This window comes from Phascolarctos cinereus, unplaced genomic scaffold (genome assembly GCF_003287225.1).
Source record: "Phascolarctos cinereus isolate Bilbo 61053 unplaced genomic scaffold, phaCin_HiC Scaffold_3;HRSCAF=262, whole genome shotgun sequence".
Classification (NCBI taxonomy): Eukaryota; Metazoa; Chordata; class Mammalia; order Diprotodontia; family Phascolarctidae; genus Phascolarctos; species Phascolarctos cinereus.
The window spans coordinates 75,163,728-75,187,054 of record NW_027555736.1 but is presented as its reverse complement, the minus strand read 5'-3'; the positions used below and the strand labels follow the sequence as shown (position 1 = coordinate 75,187,054).

Below are 23,327 nucleotides of genomic sequence, written 5' to 3'. Positions count from 1 at the left end.
CAAGACAGTTCCTGCCTTTAAGGAGATTACAATCTAGAAGGGCCAAGAAGGATATGTCCACATATATGCAAGATAGGAGTTAGACCTGAAAGGAGAAAAGGGCTAACAAAAGAGTGACCCAGGTTAAGAGGCAGGAAGGATAATTTCCAGCCAGGAGAAGCTAAGAAGGTTTCATGGAGGTGGCAGCATTTAAAAATAAGCATGATTTCAGCTGGGGAAAATAAGGAGGGCATTCCAGGAAGAAGAAATGAGCCATGAGGAAATATAGGAAAGTAAAGGTGATATATAGAGAATGATGGAGTAGCATAATTTAGCTAAAGCATGGAGCATTTTAAGAAAAGCATTGAGAGATTTAGAAAGGTAGGTTAGAGCCAGTGCTAGAAGAGTTTTGAAGGCCAGGATAAAAAAAAACTTTTTTCAGTAACTACTGGGGGAGTCATTGAATGACATGAGAATGACAAGATAGCAATAGGATGTATGCAGGATTGCAACAAAGAAAGACTGAATGCAGGAAGATTAATAAGGATGGTATTGCAGTGATTCAGTCAAGAGGTAATAAGGATCAGAAATAGGGTGGTGGCCACAGGAATGACAAGTAGTGGTGAACTTTCAAGAACTGATGATGTTGAGATGCAAAGTGCCAGCAACACATGGAGTAAAGAGGACAGGGCGCAGAAGAAGGGCAACATCAAGCTATGTAAAGAAACTAACAAATAAATGCTAATAAATGATGTTTAATGGTCTTATCAATGACTTACCATCATAGATGATACATTCATCAAATTTGCAGATGACCCAAAATTGGGAAGGAGGGCTAATACACTAGATGACAGAGCCAAGATCCAAAAGGATATTGATAGGTTAGGTAGAAAATTGGACTGAATCTATCTAGTAAGATGAAATTGAACAGAAATCAATGGACATGGAGGGACAACAGTTGTTCTGAAAAGTATTACAGGTGTTTTAGTAGATTGAAAGCTCAGTATGAGTCAACAGAGTGATGTATCAATCAAGAAGGCTAATGTGATCTTGGGCTGCATTAAGAGAGACACAGTTATCTTTCAGGAATAGGAAGGTGATCATTCAATTATAATCTTCCCTGCTCAGACCTCATCCAGAGTACTGTATTCAATTTGGGGCATCATAGTTCATGAAGAAAAAATAAACTAGCGTTTCCAAAGGAGGGCAACCAGGCTGGTGAAAGGCCTCAAGTAATCCTGCATGTGTAGCCTGGAGACAAGAACACTGGCAGGAGGGGAAGGGCAGGGAGAACATAATAGCTGTCTTCACATACTTGAAGGGCTCTAGTGCCAGCAGGGATTCAAATCCTTCAATTTGGCCCCAGAGAGCAGTGCATGGAGCAATGGGTAGAAATCACAAAGAGACCAATTAGGTTTGATGTCAGGAAAAACTTGCTAACAATTAGAGCCTATCCAAAAATGGAAAAGATTGCCTCAAGAGGCTGTTGATTCCCCTCCTTGGAGTTCTTCAAGCGGATGCTAGACAATCACTTGTCTATTATTGTAGAAATTTCTTTTATGGTTTGGACTCAAGGTCTACTGAAGTCCTTCCTAACTCTGAAATTCTGTGATCCCGTGACATCTCATGGCTTCTTCACCCCAGACTAGTTGTTCGAGATGTGAATACTCTGAGACTTTTAGAGAGAAAAGGGCATATATGGTCTGTTCAGCCTCTGACTTCTTTATGTTCTTTTCTGAATTTAACTTTTCTAAATTAAAAAAAATTTTTTTTTCTCCCTCCTACCTTCCCTAGCCAATGTAAAAAAAGAAAAGAAAAAAGAAACAGTATTGTAACAAATATGCACAGTTAAACAAAACAAATTCCCACATTGGCCATGTTCAAAAAGTAGACTCCCAGTCTATACCTTGAGTCCATTACACTTCTGGCAGGAGATAGGTAGCATGATTCATCATTAGTCCCTCTGGAGCTGTGGTTAGTTTTTCAAAGTTCTTAAGACCTTCAAAGTTATTTGTCTTTACAATATTATTGTTAACATATAAATCATTCTCTTCATTCTGCATCAGTGAAATTCTACCTCATGCCTCTCAGATTGGTAAAGTTGCAAAAAAAGAAATGACAAAGGCTGGAGGGGCTGTGGAAAAACAGGCTCATCAATGTACTTTTTGGTGGGGCTGTGAACTAGTCCAGCCATTCTGGAAAGCCATCGGGAACCATATTCCAAAAGTTAATAAACTGTGCAGGTCTATACCCCAAAGAGATCAAAGATAAAACAAGGAGGTGCTCATAAATTGGGGAATGGATGATCAAATTATGGTTTATGGATGGGACAGAATACAATTATATTTCTTCTTCTTCTAACAAGTATTGTACACTACTACTCCAGAGCCTCCCCTCACTTCCTATCATCTCTGGCATTGCAAGTTCCAAAATGGAGTCAAACAAGACTTGATGACCTAGTGATAGCTACTGATGCACTGTTGGCCTGTATTCTCAGGCAACTCTGAGAATATGTGCTCAGCTGGAAGGAGAGCTCTTCCATTTAGAGAGGGTACCATCCATGCAGAACAGAAGAATTCATGACCAAACAGGAGATAGAGAACATTATGAAAAGCAAAATGGATAATTTTGATTACATTAACTTGAAAAAGTTTTTGCACAAAGTCAATGCAACTAAGATTAGAAGGAAGGTAGAAAATTGGGAAAGAATTTTTACAACCAGTCTCTCTGATAAGGGCCTCATTTCTAAAATATATAGAGAATTAAGACAAATTTATAAGAATACAAGCCATTCCCCAATTGACAAATGGTCAAAGCATATGAACAGACAGTTCTCAGATGAAGAAATTAAAGCCATCTACAGTCATATGAAAAAATGCTCTAAATTATTATTGATTAGAGAAATGCAAATCAAAACAACTCTGAGGTACCACATCACACCTATCAGATTGGCCAACATGACAAAACAGGAAAATGATAAAGACTGGAGATGTGGGAAAACTAATGCATTGTTGGTGGAGTTGTGAAATGATCCAACCATTCTGGAGAACAATTTGGAACTATGCCCAAAGGGCTATAAAAATGTGCATACCCTTTGACCCAGCAATAGCACTTCTAGGGCTATATCCCAAAGAGATCAAACAAATGGGAAAAGGACCCACATGTACAAAAATATTCATAACAGCTCTTTTTGTGGTGGCAAAGAATTGGAAGTTGAGAGGATGCCCATCAGTAGGGGAATGGCTGAGCAAGTTGTGGTATATGAATGTGATGGAATACTATTGTGCTATAAGAAATGATGAACAGGCTGACTTCACAAAAACCTGGAAAGTCTTGTATGGTCTGATACTGAGTGAAGCGAGCAGAACCAAGAGAATGCTGTACACAATAACAGCCACGTGGTGCAATGACTAATATTGATAAACTTAATCCTTCTCAGCAATACAAGGATCTAAGACATCTCCAGAGGCCTCGTGATAGAAAATGCTATCCATATCCAAAGAAAGAACTATGGAAGTTGAATTGCTATCTTTTTTTTATCTTCTGTTGAGTTTTGTTTCCTCTTTCTGACGGTTCCTCCTATTGGTTTTAATTTTTACTTACAACTTCACTAATGTGAAAATATGTTCAATAGGAATGTAAATGTATAGCCTATATCAGATTGTGCACCGTCTTAGGGAGGGCAGTGGAGAGAAGAGGGAGAAAAATTTTAAACTCAAAAGCATACGGAAGTGATTGTTGATAAATCAAAATAAGTTAATAAAATAAATTTTAAAAAATATATACCAAAAAAAATTAAAAAAAAATAAAGAGGGTACCTAGGGCAGCCATCTCACCATTTCCCACTTAGTTGTGTCCCTCTGAACTTTATTGTGCCCCTCGCACTGGGGACCTTCTACCTCCCCCCTTTTCAGTTCTTTTTATGTGTTGTCTTTTCCCATTAGACTGTGAACACTTTGAGGGAAGGGACTGTCTTTTGCCTTTCCTTGTGTCCCCAGTACTTAGCATAGTGTCTGGTACATACTAAGTTCTTAATAAATGTTAATGGACTGACTGATAGCTGAAATCACTGCCTCTGTTCTATCCTAAGCCATCCATGAGCTCACTCTAAACAAGCAGATGGTGAACTTAATTTCTAGCCAGGGCATATGAATACCATCCAGGTAATAACCTTACTTCAAGTGATATTTGCTGATCACCATATACGTATACATACACACACACACACACACATGCCTATAACCCCTCATGTCAACTAGACCCTGCCTCCAAATGCATTTAGGGAAAGTTGGACCTCTCATACACAATCTGGTTCATACTCTCAACCCAAGGAAACCTTGAGAATGTTAGTATCTGGCTGTTTCCTACAAAAATCTTTCTGGCTCCTGCTCCTATCCAGGCAAACTCTGTGAATATCAATATCTGGCCCATTTTGTTTTTCCCCACAAAAGAGTCCCAAGTTCCCCTGCAAGCACCCAGACTAATAAGATATCAGATATAAAGCAGGTTTGATTGAGTCTGGAAAAAATACAGAATGGATTTATGAACCTGAATCCCTCAATCACCAGAAGAATTTCAAGAAATTCTCCCTAGAGAGAATCCCTCCTTCCCTCAGAACCTGTACCGTTCATATGGAGTATGGTAACAGCAAAAGGATAAGTCCTGGTGGCTCTTTAGTACTATGCTAATCCTTCAATCCTTCATAGGTGGTGTGATGTCTCTCTCCAAGTCCACATAAAGTTGGATATTGCTGTCTCTTCTCCTGCCTTCTTTTTTCAAGATTCTAAATTCCTTCCTCTCTATTTCATCAAGGTTTCAAATCTTCTGCCTTTTATCCATATTGAGGTTCCATCTCTTTTCTTCAGAAGAGAAGGCTTCCTCTCTCCTTCTCCATCTCTCTCTGGAGCCAGCCCCCTGATGTAGGTGGTTTTCTTCAGAGATCTTCCAAGTTCATGTTCAGCACATCTATTTTTCCCTGACTTCCTTTAAGACCCAACTGAAATCCCATCTAATAAAGGAAACCTTTCCCAACTCCTCTTAATTCTAATGCCTTCTCTCTATTAATTATTTCCTATTTATCCTGTACATAGATTGCTTGTATATATGTTTTCATATTGTCTCCTTCATTAGACTGAGAACTCCTTGAAGGCAGGGACTATTTTTTGCTTCTTTTTATATCCCTAGCATTAGCACAGTGTCTGGAACATAGTAAGCACTAAATAGGGCAACTAAGTGATACAGTGGAGAGAGTGTAGGCCCTGGAGTCAGGAGGATCTGAGTTCAAATTTGGCCTCAGACACTTATTAGCTGGGTGACCCTAGGCAAGTCACTCAACCCTGTTGCCTCAGTTTCATCATCTATAAAATGAACTGGAGAAGGAAGTGGCAAGCCATTCCAGTGATGGGGTGCTTGGGTACTTATACTCGGACCCCACATCCAAGACCATATCTTCCTTTAGCCTCAAAACACTATCCCTGACAATTTTCTCCCCAGCCCAACCAAACACCCTATCTCTGGCAATAACTCAGGAGTGGGCTCAGTGAGGCAAACTATCTCACTATCTCTCCCTGTTACAAGAACAAGCTGACTTCTATAGAATCACCTTTGTATGAATGAGACTACTTGTATCAACAAAACTATCATGTATTGACTCCCACAGTTATCATATATGATCCAGAGGTCATTATGGATAGTAACTCCCAAAGCTATCTTGTTACAGACATAACAGACCAAAAACACACCCCTTAGGAACCTCCCTCCCTGGTTTCCAGTAGTAAATAACACCTGTGACTAAGGTTGAATGTTATCACCTAATTAGCATACTTGGCACGCAATCCATTACTTTTCCTATATAAATATATTTAGCATCATTCCCGTAAGGTTGCAAGTTCCCTAAGGAGCTCTGCCCATCATGTCAAGTTCCCCACGCAGCTCTGCTCACCATGGCAGAATCCCTTAAGGAGCTCTGCCCGCCATATTAGCGTTATAATAAACTTGACTTAAAGAATGCTTGAGTCCGTGAATTCATTCCAGACAATGTTGTCCTGTACTTCAGTTCTTGAGGGGTCCCTGAACCTCTCAAACCCCATCACCAGTATCTTTGCAAAAAAAAAAAACCAAAAAACAGAGTCAGGATGTGACTGAACAACAACAAAGCTATTATTTTCCCCATTTTGCAGATGAGAAACCAAGGTTCAGCACATCTGACCTCCCCAGAGACACACAGTTAATAAATGTCCCAGCCTGGATTCAAACCCAGGTCTCCCTGACTTCGTATCTATCCACTCTTCCAAAGGATATTGAACGTCAATTGATGTCAGAGAGCCAGGATTCAATTCCCAGCATAGTTCTTACCGTATGAACATAAGCAAGTCACTTAACTCACCGAGGCCTCACTTTCCTTATCTATAAAATGACAAGGCTGGACTAGATGATCCAGCCCCTTCCAGCCGACTCAGTGGATGGTCTTATGACATACTTTGCGTGACATGCATTGATTATGTGAACATCAGTTTATGGAACATTAAAAACATTGAAATTCCACTCAAGATCCAGTCTGGGGCTGGGGCGGGGAGGAAAAGAGAGACAGGAAAAAGCACCAAAGAGGCTCCTGATATACTCAGTCCATGCTTAATTCACTGAAGGTTTCTAACAGAGGGACTTGGGATGTTTAAAGCTGCTTTCTATGAATCTTTGTCCCGAGAGCGTATGTACAAACAAACAAGGGTTTTTTTTCTCCCTGTAAAAAGTTAATCGGCTTAAAGTGTGCAACTAAATAAGCAAAGCTTACATTAAAGGATGCAGAAAAAAGGTGCCCTGGAAAGAAAGTTCTAGGAAAAACAATATTGTCTCTATGTTCTTTTGTGGCCCCCCCCATAAATATTCATGAGTCCCTGTTAATGGGGTCCATCGCTCTATGCAGCTACAATCGGTTTTTTGTTTATTCTCAGGACCATGAACTTTGAAACCACGAACCTAAATTTCAGGACTTAGCATTCATGCATGTTAGCAGGATGGGGGATGGAGTCGGGTAGGGGAAGATTTCATCGGAGAGGAAATGGAAGCAAAATGGTATTCACTCCTTCTCCCTTTTTTGACTGTGATTAAGTGTAAGATCTGTTTAGGATGGGAGGCATGCTATTCTGTTTCCAGCTGCCTCCAGTGCTGGGGAAATGGCCTCTGATGGAGAAAGGTAGCCATTGAATTAGGCTGAGATGTTACATTATTTTTTTCTTTTGTTTCCATATCTTAAAAGTTTAAACATTTGTTTGTATCACAGAACATCCAATCTGGAAGCAGCCATAGAGATTATCTAACTCACCTCAACCTCCATGTGACAGAAGCGAAACTGAGGCATACAAAAAGAAAACAATTGGGCCAAGGTCATACAGCTTGTTAGTGGAAGAGGCAGGTATGACCGTTTCATTAGTTAAATGAAGCATTTACTAAGTAACTACTATGTGGGACAAAAGGAAGGAAGGAAAGAAGGAAATAAAGGACTACCTACCCTCATGGAGCTCATATATTTCTGAGGAGATACAACATGTCCACAGATAAGGAAACAAAAGATATTCCCAAAGTAAAGAAGGTAATTTTGGTGGGAGGAAAAATACTAACCAAATGGGGGTGGGGTGTCAGAAACGGTCAGGCCTTCTGACTCTTCCATTACACAGTCAATCCTCAGAACTTTTCCTTTTTTCCTTCCCTCAGTCTACTAGCATCTGTCTGGCTCAGCAGTACCTAATGGAAAATGTTGTGGGGTTTTTTCCTATTTCTGGATTTGTTTACTTTGTCACTTACAGCCAGAACTTGGGGGAGGAAGAGTGCTCAATGTGAAGCCAGCCACAACCTGGAAGTTGCCTGTGACTCACAGGGACCATCTGGCTGTTCAGTACCTAGGAGAGCACCAAACACAGGTACCCATGTCATGGAAGTCATAAAGGTGACTGATGGCCCCCGCCCTCTCATGGATCTAGAACCTGCATAAGTAACAGAATCATCAAATATCAGAGTTGGAAGAGACCTTCAAGGCATCAAATCCAACCAGTACACGAATAAGAATCCTCCCTTCAATGGTTATCCAGACTTTGCTTGAAGGACTGTCTCCAATGACAAGGAATCCACTATTTCCTAAAGCAGCCCATTCCATTTCCGGATAGAAATTTTAACATATTCCTGACACCTCTTTGCAAACTCTACCCACTGCTCCTAGTTCTGGCCTCTGGAGCCAAGCAGATCCAATCCAATCCCTCTTCACGTACATGAAGACTTCAAGCATACCCAACCTTTCCCACCGTGTTTTGTCTTCTCCAAGTTAAACATTCTCAGTTCCTTCAACTGATGCTCAGAGGGCACCATTTCAAGGCCCTTCATCATTCTAGCTGCCATGCAATTTTTCCTCTCCTGGGTGATCTCCAACTTATCAATGGCCTTTCTAAAATGAGATTCCCAGAACTAAACAAAGCACAATAAAAGTAGCTTGACCGAGGCAGAGCACAAATGGAGTATTCCCTCCTCTCCTGCACCCCCACACCCTATACCCTGTACTTCTCAATGCAACCTAAGACTGTATGGGCTTTTTTTGGATGTCTTACCACGCATTAAGAGACCTAGAGATACGAGATGAACTGGGAAGACTTTACAACTTCACCTAGACCCAAACAGAAAAAACCTGTTGTACACAGCAGTGTTTTTGTCACACAGCAACAACTGAAGCAGCTCTGTATTGCCAAAGTTATGAAAGATTTTTTTTAAATCACTACCCTCTCACTCTACTAAAGGAGTGTAGATGAATGCTGAAAACTAGGAATTCCTGAAATGTAATCCTGGGTCTTATCATGTAGTATCATGATGTAACAGTAAGGGTATTATACTTAAAGTCAGAAGACATCAGTTCAAATCCCAGCTCTCACATTTTGTAGCTGTATGACCGCGGGCATTTCTTATGATGTGTCATTATTGTTTATTCTCCTTGAGGGTCTAGCCTGTTTAATTTCTGTCTTTGTATCCCTAAAGTCTAGATGGTGCATGACATACAGTAGGCATTTAATAAATGGTGGCTGAATAACTGATTGATTCCCCTCAGGAGTGAGGGGAAGCTCCTGGCTCTTACCTTCCTCCTCTTGCAGCATTAAGCAGAGACGGGAGCTCCTAAAGCCAGAGCTCTATTCTTCCATGCATTGTCTTGGACACTGACTGTACCCTTATAGGGTTCACTAACTGCCAGTAAATAATTAAAGAGATAATCCCATCCCTCAGAAAATGAGATGAAATGAATAGGTAATTTCAGTCTCACAAATAACCTCTTATTTGACAAAAAATAGGGATATTGATCATAATAATGCTTTCAATTTGTATAACCTATATTGATCCTCACATCATCTTTATGAAATGGGGGAGGGAGGGGCAAGAATATACCCATTTTATGGATGAGAAAAGATGTTAAATGAACTGTCTCAAAGTCACACAATAAATGGTAGGGGACTACGAACATAAATACAGATTGAGAGGCTTTGTCTAGTTCAACCTTCTCAATGTGCAGATGAAGAAACTGAGATCCAGTGAAGTTAAGTGATTTGTTCTACTAAGAACTGAATTTCAGGATTTGTACCCTGGTTCTTTGGCTCCAAATCCAGCTCTCTTTCCACTATGCCACCCTACTTCCAAAAATTGGTCTTCTGACTCTGAGCTCAGGGCTCTTTCCAATTTTCCATGTTATCAGGATAACTATTATTGTAAGACATCATTAAAATATAGTAACCTTAGAGCATCTTCTGGGACAGCTAGATGGCACAGTGGATAGAGTCTGGGCTTGGAATCAGGAAGGCTCATCTTCTTGAGTTCAAATGTGACCTCAGACGCTTACTAGTTGTATGACCCTGGGCAAGTCATTTAACCCTATTTGCCTCAGTTTCCTCATCTGTAAAATCAGCTGGAGAAGGAAATGGCAAACCACTCCAGTATCTTTACCATGAAAACCCCAAATGGGGTCACAAAGAGTCAAACATGACTGAAACAAATCAACAACAACAGAGCATCTTACGTGTTTAACTTTGACATTTTTTTGCCCTGCAAAACAACTCTAATCCCTCCTTCCAAATATTTAATGACTGTTGTTAGGTCCCTATGAAGTCCTCCCTTCTCCAGGCTCTACATCCCAGGTTCTCTCAACTAACAGAATTTCAAATCCCACACCTAATTTCAGATCAGTTCTGGAATCCCAAGCAACAACCCTAATACCCTGAAACCTTCCTTAATGCATGAATTAAATGCAGTAAATTCAGTTTCTGCTCAAGGGCTATTACGTACACATCCCAACTTGCCTCCTTTTTAACCTCCAACATATCCCTTTTGTTCCAACCCCAGCTACAGAAGCTCCAAAAGGTACTAGAGTGCATTCCAGTTTGTAAAGCACTTTACAGATGTTATCCCATCTGATCCTCACAACTCTGTAAGGTAGGTGCTATTGTTATCCCCATCAAACAGATCCTTTCTTTGGTCATGGAGGCATTATCCAAGTGACAAGGCATTCTCTCTCTCTCTCTCTCTCTCTCTCTCTCTCTCTCTCTCTCTCTCTCTCTCACTCTTTCTCCTTCTCTCTAAGACACAAATCAGAACCATGAATTTTATATTCAACTACCCTTGCTTAGGATTACGTTTAAAACTTTTGAATCAATATCCATTGATGACAATTTTTATCATAGTTCTCTTTATTTGTTTTACCCTTCCATGGTTTAGGCATTAGATTTATATATCAAATAAAAGGAGTTTGGTGAACTATTTTCTTTCTCAATTTTTGAGAATAATTTTTATACTTCAGGTATTTATTATTTTTTGAAACTTTATAATTCACCTATAAATCTATCTCCACTCAACTTTCATTTTCATCTTTAGATTTTTTTAAAGATCACTTTGGGGGTTCTGTTAATTTGGTTATCTTGTCTTTTTAGGTAATCTTTTAAATTTTAAGTCCCTCACTTTGTTGACATATAATTGTATAGTAGGTTCTGGTAATTATTTTTATTTCTTCTCTGTTGTGATTTCACCTTGGGTTTTTTTTTTTAATTCAAGCATTCTTAAAAATAAAGAATATAACTCCCTATAAAAAAATAGCTAAGCCTAAACATTAATATTGCCAATCTCTGTGTTTATTAAAGTTATACAAAATCACCACAAAATTTAAAGAAATAGGAACTTAGATACAATTGGGAATTCACTAATTCCTATCTTTAGCAATCATTGTTTGTTTTATCTAACCCTGCTTTTGACTCTAGACTTGAGTAAAACTAATCCCTTAATGGAGTTAAAGGACCTTCCCTGGATATAAAACTGACTTTGGGGTTTAAGGCCACTTAGGATCAAAAGCTCCTCTAGCTTGGGTCATGTATATTTCTGGGTGGAGTTACTGAGTTCCAATACTGGATCTGCTACTTACTGTGTAACCTTGGACAAGGCTCTCTAAACCTCAGCTTCCTTATCTACAAAAATGAGAGGATTGGACTAGAAGATCCCTGGGGCTATTTCTGGTCTAGACTTATGATCTTATGGTTTTTCCTTTGTTTTTGCTCTTCCATAACTACTGTTATTTCTGTAGCTGGAAGCCTATGCAGGTGGTAAATGGCACACCTGGGATTTGAACACAGGTCCTCTCGAACACAACTTTTTAATTCCATTCTCTTCAGAGCTCTTTTTCCTCCTTCCCTGTGGCTTGGCCCCAGGTACATTACAGGGTTTGGTACCTCAACACACCTGACACCTTTGAAAGTCTGTTGATATCTCAAATCAGTGAGTTAATGACTAAGCATTTGTTAAGCACCTACTATGTGCCAAACACCGGAAAAACAAAGACAAAAACAAAATGATACCTACCTTCAAGGAGCTGATATTCTTTTAGGGAAGAAAACAAGTGCACATAAGCAGATACAAAATACCAGGTATGAACAAAATACTAAGTATATAAGTACATGAGTATATACAAAATAAAGGCAAAGTAATGGGGACTGGGAGGGGAGGCACTAACCTGGGTGGGGGGAGATAAGGAAAGGAGGCCTCATGTTGGAGAGGGTACTTGGGATGAGCTTGGGAAGAGGCTAAAGATCCTAAGAGGTGGAGGAGAGGAGGGAGACCATTAACTCTGGGAGACACCTGTCAAAATGCAAACACGCTACTTATGAGAGACAGCATTGGCAGCTATTAAGATGGATTCATTCATAACAGCAATTAGCAGACAATTGGAACAAACAGAAGGGAACACAGCACCAACCCATTTTGACTAGGAGAAGGGAGTCAGGAAAAGGTCCCAATCATGCTGAGCTAACTAGGGGCACAGATGACAAAAAAAAAAAGGGGAGGAGCACAGAATCTTAAGAGTGCAAGGAATAATGAAGATACACTTTGAGCACCCTTCTTGCTCAAGCCTGGACACTCCCCACTGACAGTTTTCAAGGGTTAAAGAGTTAAAGGGTTAAGGAGAACTAAGAAGATGAAAGGAGGCTGCTAAGGATGCAACAAGCAGGGAAAAACTATAGCTTTCATCTTCTGCCCCAGCTTTCCCCCCACATTGTCAGCTCTAGGCGCCTTCAAAAAAAGCAAGGCAGAAAAACAGTATTTTGTATAATCATGGAATCCCTGAATGACAATTTACATTTCTATAGCACTTGAAGGTTTGCAAAGAATTCCTCACAACAAGCCTGCAAGATAAATCGTGGAATGTGAAGAAAACCCAAGGTAAAATGGTTTACCATGATCACACTAGTCAATGTCTAAAACAGGATTGAAATCCACACCCCCTGACTCCAAGTCTCAGCAATCCTGACTCCACTATGCATTGCTACGTTTCAGAATTGTCAGCCAAAGAGGAATGAGACCCAGGGCAGGGAAAGTAAGGCAGCAGGACCAGGCCAAGGGGGCAAAGAAGGGAATACAGTTCTATTCTTGCCCCTTCTCCAGGATTCACCCTGTCCTAGCCATCGACCACACTGCTTCCTAAAGTTCTCCTGACCTTCACAATGGGCATCCATAAGCAGCTTCTTTCTTGCTTGAGCATGGTCAGTCTTCTAACAATGCAGACAGGAGTCTTCCTCCCTGAACATAAGGTTAGTTCTCTCAAGGTGTGTGAATAACCCAGCAATCACCACTTACTGATATGCCCTTACTTTCAGCTATGACACCAAGTATGAAACCTATTATCCCACCCTCTTTCCTTAAAGGTAAAATTGATCACTGCACTATCAGGGTAAATGCAATAGGATTTAGTCAGGGTTGGAAAACAGATGATGCAACTTGTACAGTGCTGGTGTGATTCTGGACCCAAGAACTGTCCTAAAGCAGATCCAAACCCTCAGGAATCTTCTAGCTTAGAAGCAAACTAGGGCCAGGTGAACCCCTCCGTTCAGACCCCCTTATCTAAGGCCAGAACCAGATGAATTTCCAGAAGTGAAGGCATGGATATTCCTTCGGTCGAATTGGTACCATGGCATTCAACCCCCCCCATACACACACATACACACACATACATACATACCCACATAGACACACTTCAATGAAAAAGCACAGAATAACTTGCATTTACTACTGCTTTAAGTATACAAAGTGCTTCCCTCACCTCAACCCTGTAAACTGGTAGGTAATATGAATATTATTATCCCCATTTTAAAGAAGAAGAAAAAAAAATTGAGACTTGAGAGACTGCTTCTCTTTTCTAGGGAAAGCATGGCTTTCCTCCAGCTGATCTTCATTTGGCATGATCTCAAGTACTTTCTGCATGCTGACGCCCTGGTTTATCAGTATCCTTTCTAAAATGTAGGGCCCAGAATTGAACACAATAATCCAGATGTTGTCTAACCAGGGTAGAGGAGCCCTTCACTAGAGGTCTTTAAGCAAAGGCTGGATGAATGACTATTTGTCGAGAATGTTGTAGAAGGACTGATCTAAAGCAGATTGTTCACTAACAGGCTGGACTACAAGATCTGAGATCCCTGTTGAGTCTGAGATTCTGTGGAAATTAAGTCAATTGGGCAAGGTCACAGAATAAGTGGTAGAGTCAAGATTTGAACTCAGGCTGTCTCCGATACCAACTACCTAAGAAATCTTCAGAAACCAGTCTGTCCCTTTATGAAAAAGACAAGGTAACTTTCTTCACATGAGGTTGGGTTTTTTTTTTCTATTTTAATTTGTCTGTGAAGGAGACAAAATCAAAATGGGCGAGGACGTTGATTTCATCACTATAGATTGCCCAGTGGTGGCTAGGAAATAATTTAGCACTACTGGATTCTGGCCAAAAGCCAATCAGCCGGCCAATCACATCCTTTCCAAGTCAAGTGCCCTCATTAATCCATGTGGGAATTGCCATAGATCCAAATCACACACTCTTTCCAAGTAGCCTACTTTGCTCGGACAGGGACACACACACACACACACACACACACACACACACACACACACACACACATAAACTTTTTGCACTATATTTCTCCGCAATTAAAATTTGAGACGTTATCTCCTCCGAGAAAGAAGCATCCGTTAACTGCCTGGAGAGTGAAGAGAGAGAGGTAAGGAAACGTAGGCAGAGATCCGCACGACTGAGAACTAGCAGGCTGGCCGGATCCCTTCGAGATTGGTTTACTGTGGAGATTAGGACACCTGCTGGTTTCCATCTCTGCTCTGGGGCGCTTGGGCTACGGTGCTTTTCCAGAGATGGATTGATGGCTAATTAGAAACATACAACTAACTTCATTCACTCGCATTCTTGTATTGTTTGTAGTTGTGCGGGGGAGTCTTTTTGGTCTTTTCCAAGTACCAAATAAAGATCATGGGAAAGTTTGGATGAAATGTGCAAACAGAAAGAAATTGGAGCTACCAACTTCTTCCGAGATGGGAAAACATTGCACTCCCACTGTCACCTCCATTCTCCTACTCCAATTTCAAACAGCCGGATAGGTGTCTGGTCCTGGACACCTGGCCGTCTGTATTCTCTCTGCTATCACCAGCTGAGCTCCCCTCCCCCGTTTTCCATCTTATCCCAAGGCACTCCAGCTCAGATCAGCAGCCCCTCTCTCACAGAAGCCCTCGTCACCCTATCCTCGCTCCAGAAGCAGCCAAGGCGTGAGTGCCCTTAAGTGATATTTAATGAGTTCCCCGCTGGGCATTGTCTTCCCCCCCCCCCCAAGAGATACACTCCGTGGAGGTGGGAGATCTCCTGGGGGCTGAGGACTCGCAAGAAATACAGCAGCGCAGGAATGTTAACATCTCATTTTCATCTCAATGGCCATCCCTGCCACGGGGCAATGGGGAAGCAAACTTCAGCTCCACTTCCTGCAGTACCTACCAGCTTTGCAGGGGTCGTGATAATCTAGCGGCTCCTGGACAGCATCCCCTTCTTCCAGCGCCGAGTAATCGAAGGCTGTGTCCCGGGTGTAATCCAGCCCCACAGCGCTGCCGGGGGAAAGCCCCAGAGGCGGCGGGGTCGGCAGCAGCAGCAGCAGCAGGGTAGACAGGGTCCGGAGCGCGGCTGCCCGGGGCCTGGGGGCCAGCGCCATAGGTGCGCACGGCGCGCGGAAGATGACAGTACGAGGCTGCCAGACCAGGACGCAGGAGCAGAGGTGAGCCGAACTCACCGCAGGCTCGGACTAAGCGCGGCGGTTGTGCATGGCTCCGAGCGCACAGTGCGTGCCAAGCGCTGCGCCCTCTACCCGCGCTCAGGGTACCCACCGCCGAAGCTACCACTAAAGCTGCGCTAGGAGGGACCGCTCCGCCCCTTCTCCCCCGCCCCAGCTGGACCACACAGCCTTCGCCCCTTAGGGAGATGAGAAAGCCAATCACACTGAAGTTCGAAAGAAGGCCCCTCCTCCGCCACGCACCTCTCATGGAAAATGGGGCTAAGAAGCCCAAGGGATAGGAGCCGGCGGGGGTGTTTCTAAAGGTACCGAGCTCCCCACCTGAGGGCCGTTGATCCCATAAAGGAAAATGTAAAAGGAAGTTCTGGTCCTCTACAGTTTTGATACTGCACAACTCACTTCCAACTCTCCCACAAGCCCTGCGTAACGAATCGCACTTCCTTCACACAGTAAGCTTGTGTCCCGCCCCTGAAATCTCCTTAGCCGGCTCCCCATTCCACCTGTTCACTGGTTAAGTCACCGAAGCACGGTTTCCTTCTCTACTGACCTAGTACAGTTAAATGTAAGGAAGGATGAACCGCGTAACTAGCACTTTTGTAAAGAACATACAACTCTACCTCTTCTCATCCCAGCCTCCCATTTAAATAGCCTATTGTTCTGTTTGGGGGATAGTAACCAAAAAACTTTATGCACTTTACCGTACCCTGACCTTTCAATTTTCTTCGCTAGAAGAAAGGACTTCATTTGCCTAGAGCTCGTTTTGACCCTGACAAGATACATCTATTTGGGGGCAGGATGTTTCAAGGTTTTCACATATATGATTTCATTCTGTGGTGACAAAACAACATAGTCCTTCAGTTTCTAGAAGTCTATAATCTGAGACAAGCGCCTTCCAGTAACAGCAGTCACAAAGCTCTCTACCTTACTTCACTTGATCCTCACATTAAGTTGAAGAGGTACCCATACATTTAGAGGAACAAACTATCTCAAGAAGACTTTCTCAAGGTTACACAGCAAGAGCCAGAAATTAAACCAGTGGCCTCTACCTTCCTGGCTCTTTACACCAAGCTGCCTCCCATACACCACAATTAACAACTTACTATAAGCAAATTGTTGAGAAAGTGTTGTATTAGCAAAGATACTTCTGGTTTGCATGAACGGATACTATAAATTTCTGAAAACTAGATACTCCAATTAAACCATTTCGTTGATCCACAGATGTGAAATTCAATACTGATGTGTATATAACATAAATAGAAAATAGAAAAGATAGTAAAAATCAAAAAGAAACTGTGCCATCTAAATCTGGACCATGTGGAATTCTTGTCTTTCTCCCAGACTCCAATTTACAACTTGACAAAATCACATTTTAGGCATACTCTCTAAAAATGGGATACCAAAGGTATTCTTAATAGTTGTATTTAAATGCCCAGTGCTTAAAACAGAGAAAAGTAAAATACATCAAACGTGTTGTTTTATTATTAAACCCAGTAGAACCGTCTATCATCATTTCAATGGATGCTGGAAATTTTGACTAATCATCCTAACATGGCTGTAATAACCAGTGTTCCTGTGGCACCCTTGGGTACACCTCTGGGTCCTTAGTTTTGCAGGGCTGAGATGATCATCAAAGACCTTTAAAGCTCTGCCAGTGGCTTCCTAACATTCCCATCTTCATGTTATGTCATTAAAACAAATCCTTTAGATGAAGTCAAAGAACCTGAGCTTTACAACTATCTCTTGTGTTTCAAGATTATGAGTCAAACAGCTTCTCTCCACATTCTTTGTTCTCTTCATCCATTCAACAAACACTTAAGTTCCTACTATATATAAAGCAAGATGCTGTGCATTAGACAGTAACACTGAGATATATAAAACATGGTCTTGCCATGAAGCTTACAATCTAATATGGGAAATAAGAAGTACATAAATTACATATTAGAAGACTGAACATAAGTACATAATAAGTTCAAAAAAGTTAAGATACAAATCACTTCTGCCAGGCAAAATAAGCAGGTTCCTGAAAGTAAGCACAGGTTTAAAGGATGGGAGGCATTTTAACAGTTAAAGTTTGGAAGGAGAAACTGAGGTAAATTAAGGGCACTCTAGACATAGGGAAGGAGGTGAGCAGAAATGAAAAGTTGTTAAAGCATGGAATGATTTGTATAAGAGTGAGCAAGTTGGTTGGTGCATCCCACATGAGTAGGAAAAGGGAAAAAAAAAAAGGAATATCCTCTTTCACCAGACTGTAGAGGGCACTGAATGCCCAGGTTGCTTGCACTTAGTGACAATTTAGTAGGCAATGAGAATCCACTGGTTTCCAGTAGTCACTGCATTATGAAGACTGATGACCAAGATGGATTGGGGCAGAAGGAAACAAGCTTGAGAGACTGGTCCTACTGAGAGGTAATAAAAGGCCTGAATTACAGTCATAGCAAGAGCCACAATGAGAGGACAGAAGTGGAATTAACAGAACTTAGCAATTAGATGTGATGAAATCAGAGAATCAAAGGCTAAGATTATCAGCATAGATAACTCAAAAAACTATAAAGCTATCAGAAGTACAGAAACACAGGAAGAATAGGAGCAGGTCACGAGTGAAGGGCAATGAATTGGTTTCTGACATCAAGCTTTAGATCCTAGTGTGACATTCTGTGTTAAGTTAGCTAAAGGCTAACAGCACCTAGTGGAGATTTGCAGTTTCAAGTACTCTTTTTCTCTTCTGTTATTCACCTACAAATGCTCATTCTATTTGGTGTTTAAGTTCAGAATAAACCCCCCAAAAAATAAATTGAAGAAATTAGGGAGTCTGGCATTCAGAAAAGCAGTTAAGGCTAATGAGCCTAGAGTAATCCTCCCAAAGGTGAACCGGAAAGGTCCAAAGGAAATGATACAGAGAGGAAAGGATAAAAGAAGGAACACTAGTATCAAGGCAGACTGGAGGAGATAATATATGGAAGGAAACAGAGAAGCTATCAAAGAAGAGAAAAAGCTATGGAAGCAAAGGTAAGAGAGTCTTAGGTGACCCACTCAACAACTATGGAGGTCAGTCAAGAAGGATGAGATTGAGCTCACTAGATTTGATAGATAATTGTTGACCTCCAAAAGGGTAAGTTCAATAATCATTAACATCTAATATGTACAAGACCATCAAGTGATAGAGATGGAAGTCAGGGGGCAGTTGAGTCCCATTTATTCTACCTTCCTAACATCTCACCCCTCGTCTACACATGCTCTCACCCACCTTTCACCTGGACTACTGTAGCAGCCAACTGCTGGGTCCACCTGCCTCAAATCTCTCTACACTCTAGTCCATTCTCCACTGCTTGTCAAAGCGATCTTCCTAAAGCATAGGTCTCACCCCACCCCTGAGCCAAATTTAAAAACTCCGGTGACTCCCTAACACTCCAAGGACCAAATACATAATCCCATTTGGCTTTGAAAGCCCTTTACAATCTGATCCCCTCCTACCTTTCCAGTGTTCTTTCACCTTATTCCAACCCCTGCCCACATGAACTTTATGATCCAGCAACAATGGCCTCCTTGCTGTTCCTCACACAAGTCACTCCATCTCCCAGTTCTGGGAATCTTCATAATGCTATCCCCCATGCCTGGAACTGTTCCATCGACTCCTAGTTTCCCTGGATTCCTTCAAGTCTCAGCTAAAGCCTTATCTTCTACAAGAAGCCCTTTTCAGTCGTCATCTCCAACTCAGCCTGGCACTTATTGTTTCATACACAGGTGTTTGAACATTGTTGCCTTTAGATTGTGCATCCCTTGAGGGCAAGGTTTGAGGGGCTTTTTTGAATCCATAACACTTAGCACAGTGCCTAGCACATAGAAAGTGCTTAGTAAATGTTTGTTGACTGAAGTTATGTAAAGGGAGAGATCAAGAATGTAGTTAGTGCTGGGTACTGGGTAAGTTTTTGGTTTAGATAGGGGATACCTGAGTTTTTGGGTTTTTTTTAAAGGGTCCAGGGAAGGAGTCAGTGGAAAAAAAAAGAGATGTTCAAGGTCCAAAAAGCATTTGGAAACAATGTTTGGGGAGGGGGATATTAAAATGTCATTTTAGGAGCACAAGGATGGCAGAGATGGCAGAAGTGAGCCTTGATTAGAAAATTAATAATAATAGCTAACATTTACTAAGCACCTATGTGCCAGCCACTGTGCCAAAATCTTTACAAATATCTCATTTGATCCTCACAACCCTCAGAGGGAGGTGCTATTATTACCCACATTTTACAGTTGAGGAAACTGAGGCAGAGGTCAAGTGACTTGCTCAACACCACACAGGTAGTATCTTGAGTTCACATTTGAACTCAAGTCTTCCTGACTCCAGGCCCAGCATGCTTTTTTGACAAGCTAAAAGGATGAGTAAACACTACAGGAGTTAAGGGTCCACCATGGTCTTAACTTTGTCAGTTAAAGTAGGGGAAATAACCTGCTCAAAGAGGGAATACTTGGGTTTCAGTGTATGAAAAAAACAAAAATTTAGAACAAGCACTGTTGGGAATATAATACTTTCAAGCATTTTCCCTCAGTGATAAGCACTCTATAAAACAAAACCGTCTTACAAACTAACCTATTAAACCTATTACACTGAGATGTCAGGTCCTAGCTCTCTATATAGGAAAAGGGTTTCAAACTTTAAAAGTATATACACATATGTAAACACAGCTCTCTATATAGATTTACACTATACATATGTATACATACACATACATATATGTATACACATTTCTATATATGTACATCCATACTCTATATATAGGTTGTTATTATTATTGGACAGAAACAACTAGTATTAGATGAGCAGGAGATTTGGTTTTTGGAAAAGGTTAACTGCCTAGAAAATAAAGTTAACAGGTATAGCTGAAGGCAGCAATAGAACAGGAAGACACTGTACCATCTTCTGATGTTCTTTACTGAATTCCTACCTTAACACAGAAGATAATCAAATCAGTGTAATAATTCTCTACCATCAGCCGAATAAGGGAACTGGACGGCATACCCCCTAGAGCCAGCACACCAGAAAGTGTAATAAAAACATGTCTCCCAACAGCACTGTACACAAGCAGCTGGCTGGCTTCTGTCATACCACATCCAAGCTACCTCAGTCATTCATCACCCTTCTCGATTCAGGCCAACCTGATGTTCCTATCTTCAATGCAGAAACAAGACTAGGCCCAACCAAAAGTCCACTGTGTGCAGCGTATAGGCTGCCCAAATTCCCCTAGTGAGTAGCTATCATTTCTATATGCTCCTCTCATAGCACTCCTTGAACTATTCTTTTAGGCCTTAACATGTTTCAAGTTCAGTGAATGGGCTATAGAACCTCTGTTCTTTGGGAACATCCCCACATATTATTTCAATTACCAATCAAAATACATTTGGGATCTAAGGCAGTATGAAATAGTGAAAAGAGTATTATACTAGGAGCCTGGAGACCTGAATTGTAGTTCTGGATCTGTATGACCATGAATATGTCACTCTTCTCATTTAAAATGAGATTTGGACTAGATAATCTCTAAGGTCGGTTCCAGCTCTAAAACTCGTATGATCCAATAAGTCTGTATTTTGATGATCTTTTCTTAGGTTTCCTTATTCTCCTATCGGTTTTATAAGTCAAATTTTAATTGCATAAAATGATCCCTAATAGGAACCCAATTCAGAAATAGCCAAATAATCTAGGAAAGCTCAAATGAAATACATTACTACATTCCCTAAATATATTTGTGAGTTACTACATAGATGTACAAATAAGTGGTTATGTGATCATCTCATTTTAGTCATTATCTGAATGCTTTTTTCCCCCCACCTCCCTCTCACACATATCCATGTATATACAATAAACTCAGAAACTACAGATGTCATATTCAGCTCCCAATCCACTAAGCTTCACCCTCTGTAATGGCCTATGCCAGTCTTCCTTTCGTCAAATAATTCTTTTTGGCAAGATTTCCCCACCTTGTACTTTGGAGCCTGAAATACTCCTTCATTCACATATTTCTAAAATGAAAATATTATCATCTCCACCTTCCCAAGAACAGCAGCATCTTAATGATGGTTCTTAATAGCAAGACAGGCAGAATATGATCTGGTCAACTAAATTTTAAAAAGAGCACAAGAAATATAATTCTCTTATTCCACAATTCATTCAAGCCTTCCTCCTTGCTAAATTCTTCCACAATTCCTATACTGAACAACTAAGAACATTGTTGGGTTCTAATAACTACTGATTCATGGTCTTAAATTATTAGAATTATCTTAACTATATTCCTGATGCCATTTTTTAGCATATGAATTCTTTAAGAGCCTTTACTACAGTAAATAGTACTCACATTTTCAAAAAATTTAGCCACATTTATCTCACAAATTCAATTTTTTTTTCTTTTCTGAGGTTGAAGTAACGTAGTGAAAAACTGCTTTACCCTCATACTCTTCAACTACAAAGATGGGTGCTTTATATCCCAAGTCCCCAGAGAATGAAAATAAAAGGAATCATCACAGAGTCATGACAGATTTTTAGAGGACCTCAATAACCATAAAGTGGCAAGTGAACAACAGTGCTTTAAGCAAGGAACAGTAGAAAGAGTGCTGGCTTAGAATCCAGAGACCTAAGTATATATCCCTGCTCTGCTACTAATATGACAACGTTGGGCTTAGCTGCTCAAGACCTTTCCTTAAGCAACCACGAAGGTCCCTTCCAGCTATCTAGCACTTAACTATTTGGCAACGGCTTTCACATACATAATTAACGACCTACCCTCAAACAAGCTTATTACAGTAGACGGTACAAAGGATATAATAATATCATTCTCATTTACATATGCAGAAACTGAGTTGCTTTAAAAAGAGGGATGAAAACCAAAGAGAAACGTTAAAGTAATGACAGCAAAATTCAACCACTTAAATCAATACTGTCGTGATATAGTACAAAGGTTGGATCTGGTGTCAAAAGACCTGGGTTCAAATCCTGGCACTGCCACTACCTATGAGGCTTTGGGCAAGTCACTTAACTTTTCTGTATGTCAGTTTCCCCAACGGTACAATGAAAGAATTGGATTACTCAATTAACAAATCTTCATTAAGTGTATGACATTTAAGGTCCCTTCTATCCCTAAAGCTACAATCCTATAGCCTTAAAAATGCTTTTACATTCATCATTAATTGATTCTCACAACCATGAAGCAGATCACTAACTCAGTTTTATACAGATTTCTAAATGAAAGAACAGAGGGTAAGACACCTGGCTTTTAATCAAGATTGCCTACTATTTCTATAGTCTTAGAAAATCACTACAGCCTCCCTCCTGCCTCATCAATAAATCAAGACTCTACATACCCCACAAAATTATTCTAAGAGTAAAATAAAATGTAAGAAACTGCTTTTAGAAAGTAATAAATATTTCCAAGAATGCAAGGTAATATGTCCTCAATCAGAAGCTGCAGAGCAATAGGACTTGCAGGAATAGACTTTGAAGGGAAAGTCTTTAAGTCCAAGACTGTAGGAACCACAAAAAAGAAAGTCAGAGGATGGAATGAGAATTTTAAGAGGAAAAAAAAATTAAAAGTTAAAATTTAAAAATTTTCAAAAACATTTAAATTTTATGTGAAAAGTTAGCCACCTCCTTATAGTTATACTGATATGATAGTATTTTACTTTACCAAAGGCTACCTTATAAATAAACTAATTTTTCAGAAAGCAAAAAGAAACCAAGCACCCATGGAATCA

At 40.6% G+C, this 23,327-nt stretch overlaps 1 protein-coding gene across 1 annotated transcript in view; it reads right to left on the bottom strand.

Annotated features, from left to right (window-relative positions):
- The window catches only part of TLL2 (tolloid like 2), a 163,757-nt gene extending 147,537 nt beyond the window's left edge, over window positions 1–16,220 (bottom strand). The window contains 1 exon segment of the mRNA XM_020997114.2: window positions 15,305–16,220. Coding sequence (XP_020852773.1) covers window positions 15,305–15,515 — 211 coding nt within the window. The 5' untranslated portion in view covers window positions 15,516–16,220.
- Between the last annotated feature and the right edge of the window lie 7,107 nt (window positions 16,221–23,327).